General features: G+C 39.9%; 2 protein-coding genes across 2 annotated transcripts; both read right to left on the bottom strand.

Annotated features, from left to right (window-relative positions):
- Nucleotides 1-350: 350 nt before the first annotated feature.
- zfyve27 (zinc finger, FYVE domain containing 27) lies at nucleotides 351-12,020 on the bottom strand. The gene is made up of 12 exons (XM_014967588.2): nucleotides 11,704-12,020; nucleotides 8,670-8,889; nucleotides 8,506-8,576; nucleotides 8,233-8,419; nucleotides 7,051-7,146; nucleotides 6,301-6,413; nucleotides 6,093-6,211; nucleotides 5,670-5,741; nucleotides 3,047-3,188; nucleotides 2,880-2,926; nucleotides 2,690-2,771; nucleotides 351-1,791 (listed from the first exon to the last, which is right to left on the bottom strand). The coding sequence occupies exons 2-12, from the start codon at nucleotides 8,885-8,887 to the stop codon at nucleotides 1,724-1,726; spliced, it is 1,215 nt and encodes a 404-aa protein (XP_014823074.2). The 5' UTR covers nucleotides 8,888-8,889; nucleotides 11,704-12,020; the 3' UTR covers nucleotides 351-1,723.
- A 1,919-nt stretch (nucleotides 12,021-13,939) lies between these two features.
- LOC106908685 (uncharacterized) lies at nucleotides 13,940-16,955 on the bottom strand. Its single transcript, XM_014974842.2, has 3 exons — nucleotides 16,163-16,955; nucleotides 15,322-15,618; nucleotides 13,940-15,096 (listed from the first exon to the last, which is right to left on the bottom strand). Exons 1-3 carry the CDS (start codon nucleotides 16,635-16,637, stop codon nucleotides 14,519-14,521), a joined length of 1,350 nt encoding a protein of 449 aa, XP_014830328.2. The 5' UTR covers nucleotides 16,638-16,955; the 3' UTR covers nucleotides 13,940-14,518.
- Nucleotides 16,956-16,980: the final 25 nt, after the last annotated feature.

The raw sequence follows: 16,980 nt of genomic DNA on the forward strand, positions 1-16,980 counted from the left end.
TCATTTCAACAATTAAAGACATGGGACCTACTTTATGACATAACAAAAGTGTTTATAGAAGCAGGAATATTTAATGAACCATAAGCATTTACACCACTGCTTAGTACTGACATTATAGCTCAGTTAAAAGACAAATTGCCTTTAAATATGGAACCCAAACTTTTCAGTTATGTAAAAATACAACCTTCCTAGCATTAAAAAGAGAAATTGATTATATGTGCATACTACTTTTAAGGGAAAAAAAGAATTCAGAATGATAAAAACCAAAATAAAATTTAATTATTGTGCTAAAAACTGGGAGGAATGTTATAAGAAATTCAACATCCAGTATTAAGCTGCGGTCACAACTGTTTTTGAATGAATGTTAACGTTTTAATGATGATGAAGAAGAAGAAAAAACAAAAAACAATCCTAACCTTCTCTGCTCAGAGTTGATCATTTAAATTTTCCAAGTTTATTACAATAGTATCATAAACGAACCTTTAAAATATGACCCTAAATTTATATATAAAAACACAGTCAAGTTGTTCAAATGAAAATCTGCACTTTCTGGAGTTTTAAATTAAATATATTAGCTGTAGAATAAACAGAACATATTACAATAACAGTGTATGTATATAATTACCATAAAAGCAAAGCAAACAGTTACAATCATCTGTGTCTGATTAAAAATCGACTCGTCACCGCGACACAACGTCAGTTCTTCAAGTCAAGTCCTGCTTGCAAGAGAGAGTGAGGCTGTGGTAAATGTTTCAGGTGGATTCTGGGACTTTCATCCAGTCAGACCAGAGTCCGTCCAGTTCGAAGAGAAGCTTCAGAAGTCTGGAGATTCCTATGCTGCTGCGGCGGCGGCACGTCGACAAGCGCATTTTACCCACACGGAAGCAATAAAACCAGAAGGAGGCAACAAATCGATAGTTATTTTGTAAAAGTTTTTGTTCTGCTTAATGTTGTGCTTTTTTTCCCCCCCACCTCCCACACTTCAAATTTTGCTAACTCCACATGTTCTTCCTCAGGTCACAGGCAGTACTCCAGCAGCAGGATCACGTCTGAAACACAACTGGGCGTTTCGTCTAAACGTTTAGGAATAAATTATCTCAGTGAGTTCAGGTTAGCCAACAAAATATGATAACTGAGCAACACTGTGGAATCTCCACATTAGCGGGCCAAAGCTAGGCGCAGAACGTCGATCCATCATTAATTTGAACGCACCGACTCCAGTTTTGTCCACTTTGGAAATTCATCCAAAAGCGTCTCACATTTGCAGAACACCCTTCACTTTGTTCTTATAGAGAATCCCTCTCAGTACGACTCGTCTGCCCCACAGGCCAGGAAACATAAAGCAGATTAAAAACCTAAACCAAGGTATCCATCCTGTTCGGTTTTGGCATTTATACCCCTCTCAGCTCAGAGAAAGGTATAAATGTAGGTTCCTTTGACTGAGAACCCATAATGATCTGTGTCAACCCTTAAAGACTCATAAAGTCAAACTGCAATTACTGACAGATTTAACAGGAAACATCTAAAAAACACACTACAGGAGCAATCCCACAAGCCACATGAGAGGTTTACAGAGGGATGGCAGCTGGTAAAGGCAGGAGGGTCCTGGAAGTTCCACGTGGGAAATTGTCTGGACAGCGAGTACGAGCCTTTACTACACAACCGAAGCATGTAGGTTTGGGTTTCAGTGAAGGACTCCGGAGACAAAAATCAGTCTGCCGTCTCATTGTAACTTGAGAAAGGAATAACAGGCAGCACACACAAACACGGTCTCTCTCTGCGCCTCTGGAGCTGAAACAGAAACAGGAAGCAGAGGATGAGACGCAGCAGGAAAAATAAACAGCAACTGGAATCGACTCGCATGAAGGGGTCTCTGACTCTGGTCCTCCAAACCTACTGTCCTGCAACTTTTACATGCATACAGACTCTAACCTGGATCGAATGAATGACTCATTACCAGACTTCTAAAGTCTGCCATTTGATTCAGGTGGTTTGGAACAGAAATCCACCTAAAAGTCGCAGTAGCTCCAGAGGACTTAAATCGGAGACAGCTGCTTAAATCAGGGCATCTGCAGGCAAGACTTTTGCCTGCAGACTTTTTAATACAGAAATAAACTACAAATGTAAGGGCATGGTTGGGTTAAATGGCTGCATTACAATCAAGTGCATATGGCTCTCTACAGCTTTAACCACCATAGTGCCTAGCTTAAACATTTTTCTGCACCTTGCCTAATACAGGTTGGCAGTAGGAGCCAGCCAGAGCCAAACACAAGTCATCCAGCTAATTGGTGCTAAATTACCAACTGGTGATGCAAAAATGATAACTAGCAAGTTAGAACGGATATGTATGTTAGCAGCTAGCTAGCGTTAGCCTCAACAGTCTGTAGTTACAGAATGCAATGAAGATGTTTTGCGTGCGACTCAAACTTTTTCCTAACAGAAAAATCCCCAAAAAGAAAAACTAAATTAAAAAAAATCCTACCACGACAAAATTTAAGACTTGTGCTCAATTAATTATTTTTTTTTTTAATTGTTACAGGTTTTTTTTAAACCTGTGACAACTTGTGTAGAAACTGGCAAACCTGTTTTTTAAACCGCCACGTTAAGAACATTTTACTCCTTAAAAAATGTAATCATAATTAAAGCTGACATGACTGTGTCTATTATTGTTATTATTATGTATTCTCACCTGTTGCCCCCATGAAGGACCTCGGCACCTTGCTGGAACAGCATCGGGAGCAGAAGCTGTTGCCACAGTTGCTGCAGTTTCTCTACAACATAAAGACGCGTTAGTTCAACTTAGAGGCAGGGAAACGATTCGGCTAGAATAGATAATGATGTAAAAGCTAAAACATTTAAAAGGAAAATTTCGGTCTCACCCTCTTCTTCAATACTGAGAAGACGGCACTGCAGCTGGAGCAATTGCCTTCGGAGATAAAGAGAGAAAAATGAAAGGTTGATGGACTTTAAGGTTTTTCTTCCCTATCAATCAGGTCTAAAAATGGACCAAAAAAAGGCTCAGAAAACCGAGTCAGAGCTGACTGACCCATGCTGGTGGCAGGGTAGCGTTTCCGGAGCCTCTCCGTCAGTTTGGACACCTTGCTGCGGATCGGTTCATTTCGACTCAAGAAGCCGTTCTCAGAAACCGTGTCATATTCAGGAGCGCCAAGAGGTCCGTCGTCATCCTCCTTCGGAAGATGGAAAAAAGAAATAAAAAACTGTTATCATAGTTTATAAAACCTGAGTTTTTATGACCTCCTTCCAGATTAAATTCAGCCAAAAATAATCACTAATATTTGAAACATTCTGCAGCTTCAGTACAGCTAGTAAGGCCACAAATGTAATAATTAAACCTAAGAATTCATGCATTCACAGTGCAAATACACGCAGCACATGCATTAGTCTTATAATGAGCTCAAAGTCATGAAGGGAATCAATATTTTGAGCCTATAAGTTTTATATTGGATTATGGTCCTGGGATTAGTCTGATCCCACAATAATGCCAACGTTGTTCTGGAACCAGGATGCTGCTCTCTTTACTGGCGTGTTTGGACTTGTTGTCTTGTTGAAACACACAACTTACTCTGGTCAACATTAGTTTTTATAGGATCCTTCACCTGTTAATGTTAGGAGGTCGTCTGATCAACTATCTACAACCCAAGATCCAGTGAACAAACATTCTTTCACCAGTTCATAAAATCTTTCTCCCAGACCAGTAGGTTGGTTCTTGGGCTAATTGCAACAGCAAAACTTCTTGCCAATTGCCTGACTTTACATTGGCCTCTTCTGACAGCTGCAGCACTCTAAGTGTAGACCTTTCATGTAATGACTGATGGATCCTTTGAGGTTTACTCTACTACACCTAATAGTCGATTATTTCTCATGTAGAAACATAATTTCTACAAAAATGTTGATCTTGATTGAAATGATGGTTCTGCTATTTTTTTTTGACACAACTGTAAAAAGAGAAAAAAAAAATCGTCGGCCATCAGCGGGTCAGCTCAGAGCAGGAAGCCATGTCAGGTTCTCAAAAATAAATATAACCATATTAGGGATGCACAATCGGCATTTACGTTGTTAGTCAATTTATAAAATACTGGTATCGGTCCAATAAATAAAAAGTGGCTGATGTTAATAACGGGTGGCGTTTGCTTGGGCATTTGACTGCGACATTGATTGGGGTTGTTTAAGGGAAGTAGAGTAGTAATGTTTTCCATAGTGTCAAAAGGGGCAGCGAAATATATATACAATAATGTAAAATATTGGTTAATATCAGTTATCGGCCGTAACAGCAATGTTAATATTGGCCTAAATTTACACGTCAGTGCATCCCTAAAATGTTTTATTATGCATAAACTCATGCATACATGTTAATATATAGAGGGAACAGGCATCTGAGCAAAACATCCCATAATATGCTTTCAGTTACGAAAGCATACCGACACTGACAATCCTTAATGAGGATGTTTTAATAAACTGGATGGAGGAGAAAAGCTGATTTCACTAATGTGCCTCGTGGATGGATGGATGGATGGATGGATGGAATCCACTTACCAATAAGAGCAAAGGGGTTTCCTTGTTAGGAAACAGAACAACACATGAGAACAACTTGAAATAACACAGCCATGCTTTGAAGGCAGAACCAACCACCACACAAGGTCACGCGCACGACACGTGAAGGTTTGCTTGTGGAAAAACTTCAAAAGTGGGGAAAACTCACCTGCAGAGCAACTGAACTTTCCTGAGTCAAAAGGACAGCGTGAGGGGAAAACAGGAGGAATCATCAGAGCTATTAATCTCCAAAACAACGAGTGGCAAATGTAGACTATTTTCAAAATGTGTGTTGGAAAATGAAGAAAATACTCCAGAACGTTGAATGTAATAAAACCGGGCTCGTTTCATTTGCTTTAACAGGACAGTTTCTGTTATCCTTACGTTAAAGTCTGTCTGAGCCACATCAGTCATAGACATGCATTACTGATGCACCAATCAATTAAGCCAGTGACTGATAGCAAACCAATGCTCCTTCCTGTTCAGCAGGTCAAATTTCAAAGCAAGTAAAAAAAAAAAAAAAACAACTAAATACTATCAGCCCCTAAAAGCCTAATATTTAACACCTGATGCAGGGGTTTTGTCATACATATGTATAAATCACAGGAACAGCAAACTAAGGTTGGGCCATACAACGCTATTAGAATGGCAGCAGTATTGCGTTGAAAAAAATAAATAATAATAATAAATGTGTGTGTATGTATATAAATTTAAAAACGTAAAAACTGAGATGAAGCTGTAGTAAACATGGCTCATTCATTCATTCATTCATTCATTCATTCATTCTATTAACTTCTTGTTCAACTGTTTATCTTTTCCTTAGAACATTTTAAATAAAGCAAGATTAAAATGTAAGGTTAAAATTATACTAGAAAGAAATAACGTGTCCTAACTGTGCAGCATGTAAACTGCGCGACTACCTGACTGATTATGTTTCTCTGAGTGCTTGGATGTCTCTTTAACTGCAGCCAGAAATGTTCAGTTCTGTGTCTGGGGATTATCTGAAAATGGGATTGTCTAGGCAAATTCTTTCCTCCGGTCATGACAGACTGTGGGATTACAGGCTCAGCAGGAAAGGGAACTGGATCTTCAAATATCAGCGTGAGGTTTGTTTTTACCTCGATTGCATCCTTAAACTCGTCATCAGGCTCAGCCTCCTCTGCTTCTTCTATGCTGCCAGGAGAGAGGTCCTGTTGAAAACACACACACATGAGCAAACATGACCACTGTTATGTAGACATCTTCTAAAACCCTGTTGCCCTCTGAATCAGCCCCCTGGACAGTAGAGATTAAACGGAGATCACAAGACGCTTTGTGTTGCCTTATTGTCTCTAATCTAAGGCCCTGTCCATTGGTTAAATATGAGAAAAAAAAAATCTACATGGATGCCAAGGTACCATGTTTGTCAATCTATGGATTTGCACTACATTAAATGCGATGAGCTCAGCACACGTGGTAAACAGAATAAGAAGCTTACAGTTGCGGCTGGTTTTACCGCAAATCATAACATCTGAAACGGTCACATTCTTCTGTAATCTCACCTCCAGGCTGGTTGGGGTTGGAGTCTGGTCCGCCGTGTTGGCGGGTTCCTGCTCCTCACTCAACCCCTCTAAGGTCTGCGTCTGACCCAAGTGGAACAGGTTCCTGAGGTCCAACAAAACTGAAAACACACACCAATAAAACATTAGGAAAAAAAAAAAATCCAAACCATCCCAGGAGTTATTGTTGAATGTGTATGAATGAACCAACCTCTGTAGAAGTCTCTGTTCCACAGGAAGACAATACTGTTAAGCCCAGCAAGCACCCAGCCTAAAGGAGCGACATACAGCAGGCACACCACTATTAGCACTGCTCCATAAAACCTGGAAGGAGGAGCAACGGAAGAATCAGACGACAGTTTTGGCCTCCGACACAGTGTTGACTTTAATGTTCAAATACAATTATTCATTTTGAATATACTACAAATTTTGTTCTGAAGTAAGTTTGTATGTTCGTAAATAAGTTCGAAAAGAAGTAAGCTTATGAAGTAGTAAGTTCATAAAATAGTAAGCTCGTAAAGTAGCAAGTCTGTAAAATGGTAAGTTCGTAATTAATAGTAAGTTAGTAAAGAAGTGAGTCTGTGTGTTCATAGGTAAGTTTGTAGATAAATTTAGAAGTAATTTAATTAGTAAAGAAGTAAGGTCATAAGTCAAGTAAGTTCATTCATAAGAAAGTTCACATATAAGTTCGTACATAAATAAATGTATGAAGTAAGTTCATATATAAGGAAGGCTTAGACCACGGGACACAGAAAAAGAATGGCCTTTTTTTCTCTTACAAAAGAAAATAATAATAATAATAGTAATAATTCCAAACTCAGCCCCAAATCTCCCATGAAGGGCAAGATGTGTAGAATATTACAATTACGGTACTATTTCAATATTGACAGCTCCAAGGTTCAGTGTGCTGAAGAAAAACGGCTGCGCACGCACGCACGCGCGCGCACGCACACACACACACCTCGATGATGTGGCATGATCATCCCAGTATAAGACTTTATAAATAGCTTCTGCTGACTGACAGGCAGAGGACAACATTTCATCCAGGTGCTTCAACCTGTTGAGGACGGTAAACACAAACAGAAATAATAATGTAACATGCTATTAAAAGAAGCAGTTATAACTAGATTAGATGTAAATGAATGCTGCGGAATAAATATGCAAGGTCATTGTGAGAAGTAGTGTTGCTAGTAAAAGAACCTCTGGAGCACAGATGGGCTTCAGTTGAGAAACTATGATGAAAGTTGTCTGATGCACGAATGTTACTGTGTACACATGTGCAGGTGCATATTTTGTCTAAACTTCAACAGCATTAAATGATATCACAACCCTACATCCAACCAACCTCGTTCTTGACTTAATGACTCTGGGCCAACAATGAAAAAAATACTTTCACCCTTTACCATAAAACTCCAGTGAGATTGCAGTGGTTACTGCAGCTCTCTTTGTGTCTGTGCACAATGCATTCATGTGGAGGAGAGCTGTACAGAAAGCAGCTAAAACTGTACTCATTAAAACATTATGATGTCCAAAGTGAAACAATAAGTTAATGCCACAAGAAAGCAGTGTTTTCAGTAAGTTTTGCCACAGGATTAACGGGACCTGCAGAGAAATGTACCACTAAACAATGAGTCATATCAAAATACAGAGACAAAAAGCTAGTATTTACTTAGCCATTTAGCAAACTACCCAACAAGGAAACTTTTCAGCGTTTCAGGTTTTGCCTTCTCAACACATTGGAGCAGTTTTCCCAGCCCAGTTAACCCACTGATGGATTGGCTCGGACACAGAAAGTCCAACTGGGACTCTGTTTAGCAGAGAGCAGAGTGACTTTGCAGAACATCACTGGTGAGGGAGTTCAGTGGGACAAAAATCACAATACTAATGAGCTCATCTAATATAGACAAAATTTAATATTTTCAGGAGGTTTTGAGCATATACATTGCTTTGGTTTAATTAACTTTGATGCTGTATTGGACTGGGATTTGCTTTTGGTAAATGAATCACCTTAAGTGACTGGGATAAATATCAGGGACCAAAAAAAAAAATATTGCTTAAGAGATCCTGAGCCTCAGATCTGACCAATACTTATTAAATCAAAGTTACATGGTCATTGGCTGCAAACCAGCACTTTGCATCTTACAGGTCTTTGATTTCCAGCATGGCCTCCTGTTTGGTGAGATTCACTGTCTGCAGGTCTCTACGATGCACAGCGTGGTATCGCCTCTTCTGGAGCTCCGCTTCCGACGCTCTGCTCCCACACCTGTCCTGCAGGTAGCCCAGGGCAGCAGGCACCGAAACTGCCACCACGCTCACTGTGAACCAGCCAGCTGACGCCAGAGGAGGAAAAAAAACTGCTTTATCAATTATTAAAATGCCTAACAACAGAGGAGGGCTACTATTTATGCCATCATACCTTCAGTAATTGTGCAAAAGAAGACATTAAGGAACACACACACAAGAAGAGAGCACACCGGCATCTTCCACCTGAGCAATGAAAAAAACAAATAAAACAACAAATATAATTAGAGCTCTTTGAGGGGGGGTGGGCTTGTTCAAGACATAAGCACCCATACATACCCGAGCAGATAGCGAATGAGCTCCACTGCGTCCACAACCGGTTCTAGGAACAGAGCCATTCTCTTGTAGGACACCACCATGTTTAGGAGGTCAAAGTTCGGTGGGCAGCGAGGACTCCCCAACTCTGAGGCATCCGGAGAGCCTGGGGTCTCTTTAGATAACGAGTGCACCAACTCTCCCCGTTCCCCTGAACCCTCTCCAGTGCTGTGCATTGCCATCTCTGGGCAGTGAGTAGAAAGAAAGAAAAAAAGAAGACAATCAGTCCGGATGCAATCAATGAAACAAGAAACTCGACTGGGTGCAAAAGTCACCCAGTCATAAAAAGTTTCTTCCTGGAGCAGCTTCTCTTTAATGAAAGGAAAGTGTAGTGGCGATTGTTTGTCAAACCAAACATGCAACAAAGTTCCAATAAGCCACTGAGACACTGGGGTCAAGTATTTCAACGCAGGCAAAGAAGGTTCAGGATCCAAACTTGTAACTTGTTCTTCATGATTTATTTTGACATCTTTGCCAAAAAAAAAAAAAAAAAACAATTACGGAGTTCAAACTTCCTTTTGTTTTCTCTGCTGCCTCCTTGCACTGGTAAAAACCATAGGCCCCTAACCCAAATGCCTGCTGGTCCTTTACCAGGCCCCTACTTTTATAGAAAGTGGACCAACCCACATCACTTCCTGTTTACTTAAAAAATATCAATAAGAAAAATAAACTTACAAATAAGTTCTGTAAATAATACAAAAACTATACATTTAAGAACAAACTAACAAAATTCAAATGGATAAAGAATAAATAGCTCCAACAGAAAGCATTTCAAAAGTTTCAATATAGTCGAGGCGAGGTCGTTAGCGTAGCACATATTTCAACAACGAGGCAGTTCAAAGTGACTTACACCTTGAAAACGTAATACAGTAACCAAATAGGAAACAGCAGTAAACATAATACTTTGTCAAAAACCAGAATCATCAAGAAAATATACATAAAATATGTTGACCAATGTTCCAGTTATGTCTTGTTGTTGAGTGTTGCAACAATTTAGATTGCGATTTAGTCACATTTTAACATCATGTCCTATCTGCTCTCGCCTCTGTGTTACCAAGATCTAAACCAGTTTTATGAGCATGAAAAAAAAGACAGAGAAAGTTCATCCAATGGCCAAATATATTTTGGCAAGCATCGTTCCTGTGTGGGTTTGTACTGCCCAGAGTCCATCTAACGAGCAGTTAGTGAAATAGTATAGCCTCCTGAATTATGCATCCAGAGTCGTTTGAGAATGCAACTTGGACAGTAAAACCGTGACGACGAATGGGGATGGGCATTTATTGTATTGTGTATTGTTGTAAAAATCTAAAAAAACAAAAAAAACAATAAGAGTGTCAATTTATCATAACCAACAATGAAAAATATGTCTTAAAACATCAAAGGTTTTATCCATGTTATTTTTTCACTGCTGATTTCAAGAGAAAGATCAATAAATAATCAATAAAGTTAAATAAAAAAAATACATGGAGGTGTCCTGAAGAAGCCCTTTTCAAAATAGATGTTAATTAATAGTAGTGCTGGTGTTTGTGGTTGGTGACTGCAGTTATATCCAGTCATAGCCACACCTAAAAAAAAAAGACTAAAGTCGTCATTTTTTTTTATCGTTTTTTCAATAAATACCACAACGTTGTGTGATAAATTTTAAGTCCTTATTTCCCAGCGCATGCGACAATTGTAATTTGATTGTGCAGCTCTAGTTTGAAGCTGGAGAATGGTGCGTAGCTGAAAAGCAATAAGTCACATGACTCAAAGTAACTTGAACTAACATCTGGATAAGTTCTGGATCAATGATCTCGTTTCTGCAATGTAATCTGATTACTTTGTTTAATTAAATTGTTCATGCTTAGTTTAAGATTAAGTAAAAACAAAAAAAACAGGGGGGAAAAAAATGACATTTTGGTTTTCGCAACACCGCAAACACGAGAAGAATGTGACGCTTTAGTCAGATGAGAGCAGAATTAAACTTTTTGATTGCAAAATGCTGTGTGTGGTTTGCAGGTACGGGGAAGAAGGTCAAAGGTTGTATGTAGTTTAGATTGCAACAAAAGATTCCAGACTTTTGCCTGAAGCATGCTGCCATCATACTTCAGGCTGCATGATGGCTGTAAGCATTCAGCCAGGGGTCAAAAATGGAATAACTAGGATCAAAGCATGACCTAGTCAAAGTCTGTGAGGCTTCCAAGTGAGAATCTGTGATAAGATTAGAGTTATTATTTTAAAGAATGGCCAAAACAAAAGGTCAGATGTTCAAATATATATATATATATATATATATATATATATATATATGCACACAGGTCCTTCTCAAAAAATTAGCATATTGTGATAAAGTTAATTATTTTCCATAATGTAATGATAAAAATTAAACTGTCATATATTTTAGATTCATTGCACACCAACTGAAATATTTCTGGTCTTTTATTGTTTTAATACTGATGATTTTGGCATACAACTCATGAAAACCCAAAATCAAAAGTTCATTATGGAAAATTATTAACTTTATTACAATATGCTAATTTTTTTTAAAAGGACCTGTATATACCTACAACTTGCGGCTGATTAAACAAAAGCAGGTCACACTTCGCAGACTTATTATTTGTCAAAAACTTTTAAAAAGGACTTAAATTTTAACATAGTCACAATCAAGAAACGTGACAAAAGGGTGAAGGGGTATAAGTACTATTAAATCTCTTGAAAGGCAATGCACATGACAGTGAAAGTGGCTTCCGATAAGACAGAACTGGTGTAGCCTTTAAAAACCTGCTTGAGCAGTTTTCCTTTTAAAAACACGAATACTTCCAACACAGAGTCACAACAGAATGAACAGGCAGCTCAAACAATTGATGCTAGCAGCTGCCGTGGCCCGAGAGAGATGTGGTCAAAACAGGAAAGTGAACTCTGAATGGAGAGCACGGAACACTACATAATAACACGAATGTGGGAGCATTTCACGTTTCACATAGCTTAAAATATGAGGTAGGAGTAGATAATAACTCACTGTGAGCAGAGAGAGAGTCCAGGAGCAGCAGCAGCAGATGCAGAGGAGAAAAGAGAGGAGCTCAGGCGAAACTAACGAAACCCACCGACATCATGAGACCGGGAAGGGAGGAAGAGCCTCCAAACTCGACCAGCTCCGGTACCATGACTGCAGACGGTCCGTCCGAACAGCCTGGCTCATTAAAACTGCCACAGAGGGGGAAACACGACAAAAACCGCCGGTTTTTGGCTCGTTAATGGAAAGCGGCTATCTTTGTTAGCTCGGTGTTGTTCAGAGAACGTTCGCTTCCCATTCTAATCCAGGTTGAATAGTCGATAGCAGAAAGCGGGCTAATCAGTACAGAAGAGTCGATCACAGAGCAAAATGATCAATTTCAACACATACCGATAGATAGATAGATAGATAGATAGATAGATAGATAGATAGATAGATAGATAGATAGATAGATAGATAGATAGATAGATAGATAGATAGATAGATAGATAGATAGATAGATAGATAGATAGATAGATAGATAGATAGATAGATAGATAGATAGATAGATAGATAGATAGATAGATAGATAGATAGATAGATAGATATTAAGTCATAAGTTATTTAAGAAAAGAAAAATCTTGGTTCAATAAGACCTTATTATCCTTACATCTAAATCTGCCAGGAAACTTAGCTGTACCTAGATTGACCCACCCCACCAACACACACAGACACAAACACCCTCACAAATCAATATTTGGGCAAATTATGTGTGGCAAGTTGTAAAGAAACCACGATAAACTTCCAGCTTAATACCCATTTTATTGTCTCTTCTGCTGACTGACATTCTTGTATGGACATGGCATTTAAGCTTACTTTTCAAGGTCAAGGCCATTCCAGAAGCTTACATGCTGCCTAGTGTCAGAGATTTTTTTTTTTTTATCTCATGGGTCATCCAACACGATAAAGACCCAACACACAGCTAAAAGCACCAAAGAATGGATAAGAGCAAAACATTGGACTATTCTGAACTGATCATCTATGAGTCCTGATCTGAATCCCTTTGCGTATCTGTGGGAGGAGCTGAAACATGCCATCTGGAGATGGTACCCTTCAAACCTGGGAGAACCGGAGCATTTTGCCCACTAGGAGTGAACCATAATACCTGTAGACTAGAGCAGAAGTTTCATTGATACGTAGAGAAACTGTTTGTAAAGGTTGAACAGGTTCCATAGTTTTTGTCCAGGCCGGTTTTATTTGTTGTTTTTTTAATTATTATTCTGTTGAATTCAAAAGCAACATCTGATTTTCACTGGTAAATTTTCAGTAATTTGTTTTATTTATTACTTCTGTCAGCTTTTTGTCCATTATTGGAATGTTACACATTTTGTATTCACATGTGTGAATATTAGTATAAACTGTCTGATTTTCAACTCCCCAACTTATTAGAAGCCACTGTGAAGAAGAGGGAGGAGTGCTGAATGCTACTCTTGTGCAATGTTTAGAAACAGAGGAAGTGTTTATAGTTGTTGAAAAAGGAAGTTGCGTTTTTTTAGCTCTTATCAGTTCAGTATTAGCCAAGATGGGAAGTGAGTAGAGAACTTTCTGTCACTTGTTACAGCCGCTTTTTCTCTAAAGCTCATCAGAGTACAATTAAAACTGTTGCAAACTCAAATCGCATAGGCCGTAGCTAAAACAGATTAGAACTTCAACCGGCTGCCAGTTAAGACAAATTAAATACACAAGTTTTAGGACTTTGATGCTATTTGCTTTTCTCTTGTCCTTGATCTTCAAACACGCTGTTCCCACTTTAGAGAGTCATGGACACTTGAAACAAGGCCCACACAACCTGACACTATGGTTTTATCTTCAAAGCAAACATCTTATCAAGCAGGCAGGAAGTTTCTGACAGGGCATGATTGTCTGATTAAAATAAGTTTCAGTTGGAGATTTGTCATGTTGTGATGTTTTCCTAAACATGAACCGCCTGGCTGAATGATGTGGTTTAAGAACTGGCTGGTAAAACATTATATTGCTTGCATATTTCTAAAATGATAATTCGGGTTATTGTCAGATGAAGTTAAATGCCAAGTTTTGACTGATAGTAATTGCTTTGCTTATCCAAACTGAAGTTCCGAATGTAATTTGTATGTTGACGTTAAATATTTTGTTTTTTTTGTGATTACCCAGCATGAGTTGAAAGGGAGAAATGATCTTTGTCGCCCTCTACTGGTATCGTAAATAAGCACACAAGTCAACAATACCAGCTCAAACTGGCTCATACAGTGATTTTATTTAAATACGAAAAACAGCACTTTGAAATCAGAAGGCTCCACAAAAAAAAATAAAATGTCATTATGCACTATCATTATTTTCAAATACACCATACCTGTATACCGCTATTAATATAAGTTAATCTAATACATTCCACCGTTTGAAGGTTTTATTAAATGCTGACTCAGACTTTGTAGCTTCACCATGTAATTAAAAAGGCTAATTTGTGAAAACACATCGTCATGGAAACATTTTAAAAGAAGATCCTGTGAAAACCACATATAAAAATATTTAATCTTAAAGCATCAGAGCATTTCAATAAATTAAAAACGCAATCGAAACCCCTGATGTATTTCTTTTCAAAAAATGACACTTGTGTATGGTATTGACTCTTTACAGTTTTTTACTGACAGCTAATTAATCTTTTTTTTCTTAAAAAAAAAAAATTATATTGGAAATTTATAGTCAAAATCAATCCTGGGGAAGACTGCTGACAAACTGATAATTGTAATCATCTGCTTTAGATGAATATAATTTAATGCATTAAAGAAGTTAACATTCTCCAAATCTACTGCTGGTTATCGCTGTGAGAGCGCTGGTGGAATTTGAGCCCTCCACAGTTCCTGAACGACTTCCCGCACTGCCCGCAGACGTAGGGCTTCTCCCCGGTGTGGATGCGGAAATGCCGGGTGAGCGCTCCCGAGTGGCGGAAGCACTTGAGGCACACGGAGCAGGTGTACGGCCTCTCTCCGGTGTGGATGCGCAGGTGGGTCTTCAGGTTCTCCAAGCGGTTGAACTCTCGGCTGCACACGGTGCAGCGGAAGGGGCTGCAGCCCGGGGGGTACAGCTGCAACCTGGTTCGCGTGCCCCCCGCTACGGGCGGCAGACAGCGCTGCTGGAGCCTCTGGCGGCACTGGCCGTAGTGTCGCCGCAGCAGGCTGGGCAGGGGGAAGGTCTGACCGCAGAACTTGCACGTGGGAACGGCGGAGACGCTGCGGCCTGCCTCCAGGTGGAATCTGTGGACCTGCGGAGGAACTTGCGATACGGAAGCTTGTTCGGCCAGGTGGAAGATGTTTGGAAACTCTTGGGAGACGGACTGGAGGTCAGAGGCTGAAGGGAGGCTGCTGCTCATGACTGGAGGACAAGCTGAAGGAATGAAAACAAAACGGATAAAACCGTAATGTCGTGATGAAAAATGTGAGGTTTTGTTTGTCACAAATATATTCTATTTTTTGCTTGCTTTAACATGAAAGAATGAAGTTTGTTTTTTACTGGATAGAGGGCAAAATGTCTCTTGTTGACCGATGGACCAAACATTTAAAACCTCAAATAGATTTCTTCAACTTTGAGCTCATCTGGTTTGCCTCTTACCTTGGTCTACCCTTGCACCGAGAAGACGAGTCTCTGGATCTTGACTCTGAATATCCGTCTCCTCTGGTGACCACCCAATGCCCTCCATGCTTAAGTTTTCATCTTTAATTAATTCCAAGCAGCAGGACACCCCACTCCTTTGCTCTTCCAGTCTTTCCTGCTTTACGATAACTTGCTCCATTGTAGATTTGATGGCAGTGCTGAGAGGTGGCGCCGACTCTGGAGCTCGTGGGTTTTGACATGTTATCACGCCTTCGTTTTTCAATGCAATCATCTGAGATGTCATCTCAGTGGGATCTATTAAAAAAAAAAAAAAGCAAAATGTAAAAACAGAAATATGTTCAATAGAATTTTTTGTTGTAATGACATTGAATGCAATACAAGAGAAAAGTGCATAGACTTTTTTTTATTTACCATCTGCATTTTTGCTTAACATTTTAGGAATGACTCCTTCCTGTTCAAACATGACTATGCACCAGTACACAAAGCAGAGTCTATAAAGAAACAAATGAGTAAGTTTGGTGTGGAGGAACATGACTGGGCTGCAGAGTCCTGACCTCAACTCAAAACATCACTGGGGTGGTTTAGAAAGAAGCCTGCAAACCAAGCCTTGTAGTCCAACATCAGCGTCTGACCTCACAAATGAGCATTTCTAAGAATGGTCATTGGTTCACCCCAAACATTAAGGAAAGTTTTTTTTAGAGTTTAAGCTAAATAGGCAAATGCTGAGCTGATATGAACCTTTAGCATTAAAGTTCGTGTGCGAGAGTAAACCATTACCATCAGCAATGTGGTGTAAAGGAATCATAACACCTGTGTAAACACAGGCAGGTTGTCCTACCTTTATTATCCTTTTCTTGTTCTGAGGCTACATTGGCCAGCAGCTCTTCACGTCTGTTCATGTATTCACCTCGAACATCCGGGCCAGGGCAGCTGTGACCTGCAGGCTCACTCCTGATCTCGGCGCTTTCTGTTGCAGCATTCGTGTTTAGACCGCAGGGAGTAGGGTGGGGCGCCTCGCCTCTTCGCATAACGCCTCTGTCATTATCCTCAAGCCGCTCACATTCGGCCAGCATCTCTTCTGCCCGCTGCAGCTTCTCTTTCAGGGACTCGTTTTCCCTCCGCAGCTCCACATACATGTCGCTTGTCGCCTGACCTACGAGCGTTCTCACCTCCCGGACTGCGATCTCCACAGCCACTTCCAGAGCTCCGTGTATCGCAGCAACAAGCTCCTCTTGAATTGATCGCACAGCCTCAGATCCGCATAATGAAGGCGCAAACGCTCGCCTTTGCGCCCCGGACAGCTGCGGCTTCATGGCGCATTCAGTTTTTTGGAATATTTTTCGTTGACTGACCTAGGTTTGCCGCTGGTTTGTAAACCGAAACGCCACTTCCGCACAGTACGACATATATGGAATTTCAGTCGCTCTCAAAAATAAATTGAGGTTGGGATTCTGGTAGCTCCCACACATTGCGACACCTAACGGTGGGCGTGCTAAATTGCAACTTTATCCACACAAAAAAAACCCCGCACACCCGTCATGATACTACATTTTATTACAGTAGCTAACAATAGTCAAATCCCATATTCAACGGCAAGCACACCAAAATGGCTCCCCAGCGTGTCCGGATTACTCTCGGCCTTTGTAGTTGTCCAAG

Source organism: Poecilia mexicana, unplaced genomic scaffold, assembly GCF_051168715.1.
Source record: "Poecilia mexicana isolate PSO_F unplaced genomic scaffold, ASM5116871v1 scaffold_1, whole genome shotgun sequence".
NCBI lineage: Eukaryota > Metazoa > Chordata > Actinopteri > Cyprinodontiformes > Poeciliidae > Poecilia > Poecilia mexicana.

Coding starts and splice junctions, on each gene's coding strand:
- zfyve27 (XM_014967588.2), bottom strand. CDS start 8,887: ATGGCAATGCACAGCACTGGAGAGGGTTCAGGGGAACGGGGAGAGTTG. Junction 8,577..8,669: donor CTCATTCGCTATCTGCTCGG/GTATGTATGGGT, acceptor TTCATTGCTCAG/GTGGAAGATGCCGGTGTGCT. Junction 6,212..6,300: donor GAACAGAGACTTCTACAGAG/GTTGGTTCATTC, acceptor GTGTGTTTTCAG/TTTTGTTGGACCTCAGGAAC.
- LOC106908685 (XM_014974842.2), bottom strand. CDS start 16,637: ATGAAGCCGCAGCTGTCCGGGGCGCAAAGGCGAGCGTTTGCGCCTTCA. Junction 15,619..16,162: donor ACAAGAAAAGGATAATAAAG/GTAGGACAACCT, acceptor TTTTTTTAATAG/ATCCCACTGAGATGACATCT. Junction 15,097..15,321: donor CGGTGCAAGGGTAGACCAAG/GTAAGAGGCAAA, acceptor TCATTCCTTCAG/CTTGTCCTCCAGTCATGAGC.